This window comes from Syzygium oleosum, unplaced genomic scaffold (assembly GCF_021117445.2).
Source record: "Syzygium oleosum isolate NSW1041296 unplaced genomic scaffold, Sole_v2.1 Sole_v2.32, whole genome shotgun sequence".
In the NCBI taxonomy this organism is placed as follows: Eukaryota; Viridiplantae; Streptophyta; class Magnoliopsida; order Myrtales; family Myrtaceae; genus Syzygium; species Syzygium oleosum.
Genome location: NW_026607516.1, coordinates 2,130,205 through 2,133,173, shown reverse-complemented (window position 1 = coordinate 2,133,173; position 2,969 = coordinate 2,130,205). Strand labels below are relative to the sequence as shown.

Genomic DNA, 2,969 nt, shown 5'->3' with positions numbered 1-2,969 from the left:
TAGATTCGCTCAATCTATTTGAGTAAAAAAATCAGCAACTAAGTGTGTATTCATAAGCGGTCGTAAATAGAAATTTTTAATTTTTTATATAGCTTTTATGATTAAAAACATGAAACCATAAATTAAAATCAACAACTTTCTAAAGGAAAAGTGATAACATGATTAAAAACATGAGACCATAAATTAAAATCAACAACCTTCTAAAAGAAAAGTGATAACATGATGCAGGGTAAGATGATATCTTGTTGTGCGTAATGGGGCATGTAAAATCGATTAGATATGATATAGATAAAGTCGGTTTTGTTGGTTCGCTTGATAAAAAGAGAAACAATACATTGAAGAGACAGAAGAAGATATTTCGGTTAGTCAATTGAAAAAATGAGTGTTTAGCCAAAATGTGGGTGGAAATAGCGCCGCCCTTTTTGAATTGATTATATATATATATATGGAGTTTTAAGAATAATTTTATTTTTGAACAAAAAAGAAAATGCGGATGATGTTTAAATTTAGCCAATGATATTGTATTTTCTTCTCCCTTTTTTTGGTCCCTCATCAATTAACAAGAAACTAAGGCTCCGTTTGTTTCGCGAAAAATGAATAATATGGAAAGCATTTCCCTAAAAATGATCGCTTGTATTTATAATAATTAATCAGTTAAAAATGTTTTCATTACCGGTAACGAATTATGTATATAATAGTTTTCGTAGATGATGGAATTATTTTCCGTTCACTAATTGTTTTAAGCAATATAAGCTATCGTTTTCAGGAAAATGTTTATCAAATCGTTTATTTGTCCGAGAAATAAACGGAACCTAATTACATGCAAACTTGATCCTAAGCTAATCTTCGTGATCGCGACCACTGGAGGCTCGGTATCAGTGCATTTTTGCCTCTGATAGGCTCCAAAGGCCAGAAACATTATTCAGTTGTCGAGCAGGTTATATCCAAAGCAGGCCAACATGGAGACTCATGCAATTGCAAATGCACGCCGTAATTGAACGTCTCCATTTGCATGTCCTTACGCGCGTCAACCTAGCTCTACTTAAGAAAACAAAATTGGCTTTCTCCCTTAAAAGAAATGCGTTCAGCAATTCGTTGAACAAGTGAGACTTTGTGATTAGATTTAATAACTTACAAATAACTTCGATCTAAATCCACGAGGAGACCAAGACGTGTATACTTGTTCAAATTTGATAGACCAGCATCATGTTCTAAGAAATAACCTCTGAATGAATTTAGTATCATTTTCTTCCTTCCAATACACCATATTTATTACATATCAAGAAGTGGAGCCACGTATCATTTGATCCGAGTCACATAAATATAACACAATATTTATAATCTTACATTGCTAAGGAAAATTGTTAGGGAAAAAGTTTATTCTGAATAAGCATGAGTGATCTCCTAACCTAGGGAGGTATTTGGCTAATTAATAATGATATTGTCAATTTGTTTTCCTCTAGTCTATAGATTAGACTCAGATTAGTTGATAGACCACATCACTAGTCCAAAATTGGAAAAGCATCCTTAATCATTACCCATCTAATTTAAGTTACTATCAAAGTAATAACTTTGAAGTGGTTTCGAGGAAATTACGAGATTCATCTCATTGTAACTGAATAATTACCAAAATTAGAGCCGTGAGATGATTTTAAGTAAATTATATAGACACATTTTTATCATATCTCGATCACGTATAGTAATTGTAAGCATAAAAAAGTAAGGACTCTTGAGGTGATTTCGAGGAAACTGCAAAGGTTTTATATATAGAAGCAAGATGGTAGTTCTCCACCGCTTTGTCTTTCGTACATATGCATTATTTAAAGAAGCGTCTACATTTCCTTGTCCGAGTCTTTCTCGGATCCTAATCTCCTCGTCGCAACCAAAGAAGAACCGTTCCATATATACATATATATATATATATATATATATATATATATATTGTGGTCTCCTGTTCCGTTCCATGAGAAGCACACCCACCAGTTTCATGAAAATGTCAGACATGGCCAACACCCACACCCGCAGCTTAGAAGTCACCGTCATCTCCGGCGAAGACCTCCGCATCAACGACCAGCCCATCAAGAACAACGCCTTCGTCACCGTCAAGGCCGACTCTCGCGGCTCGTCATCATTGCAAGACTCGACGAAACCCGACGCGCGGAGCGAGAGCTACCCTTACTGGGACGAGAAGCTCCACGTGGACTTGCCCGCGGGCTCTCGCCACGTCGTGGTGGTGGTCTGCCGGAGGAGCTCCGCGGCCGGAGACAAGCTCGTCGGGACGGCCTGGATTCCGGTGTCGGACTTCGTCGGAGACTACACGCCGGAGAATTACCTGCATTTCTTGAGTTACAGGCTGAGAGACGCCAAAGGCCTGCGCAACGGGATCATCAACATCTCGGTCAGGGTCGTCACGTCTTCATATGGAGGGACCGCCGCACAGTCTTCGTTGCCGTCGGAGCCGAAGTTCGGGATGCCGGTGGAGCGCGAGAAGAACGGGGGGACGGTGACCGGCGTGCCGGTTCGATATCCCAATCCATGGAAATCTTGAGAGACACGTGTGTTTCGATTCTAAACTTTCAGATGTTAAAGAAGGTATCGAGATTTACGAGTTTGGGATTCTTTGATCTGTCGCTTACGGTTTGGTTTCGGACATGAAAGTGATCGTCGGTTTGGCGTAGCTTCAAGCGTGCAAGTGGCACATGTTGATTTGATTTTTTGTAGACTTATATTACCTTGATGTTTTCGGTCCCTTTCCCTATCTCTCTCTCTCTCTCTCTCTCTCTCTCTCTCTCTCTCTCTCTCTCTCTCTCTCTATTACAAGGCACGCTAAATGGTGCCATTTCATCTCAAAATCTTGTCAAAATATTTCATGAGAGTCCATTTTTATTTATTAAGATCAATCACAACATCATTATTAGAATCAAAATAGACAGAATCGTGATACAAATAACCGAAATTTTTTTCACTAA

At 38.6% G+C, this 2,969-nt stretch overlaps 1 protein-coding gene across 1 annotated transcript; it reads left to right on the top strand.

Moving 5' to 3' along the window:
• Window positions 1–2,002: 2,002 nt before the first annotated feature.
• On the top strand, window positions 2,003–2,548 carry LOC115691730 (BON1-associated protein 1-like). The gene has a single exon (XM_030618437.2). It carries the CDS (start codon window positions 2,003–2,005, stop codon window positions 2,546–2,548), a length of 546 nt encoding a protein of 181 aa, XP_030474297.2.
• The last annotated feature ends 421 nt before the right edge of the window (window positions 2,549–2,969 follow it).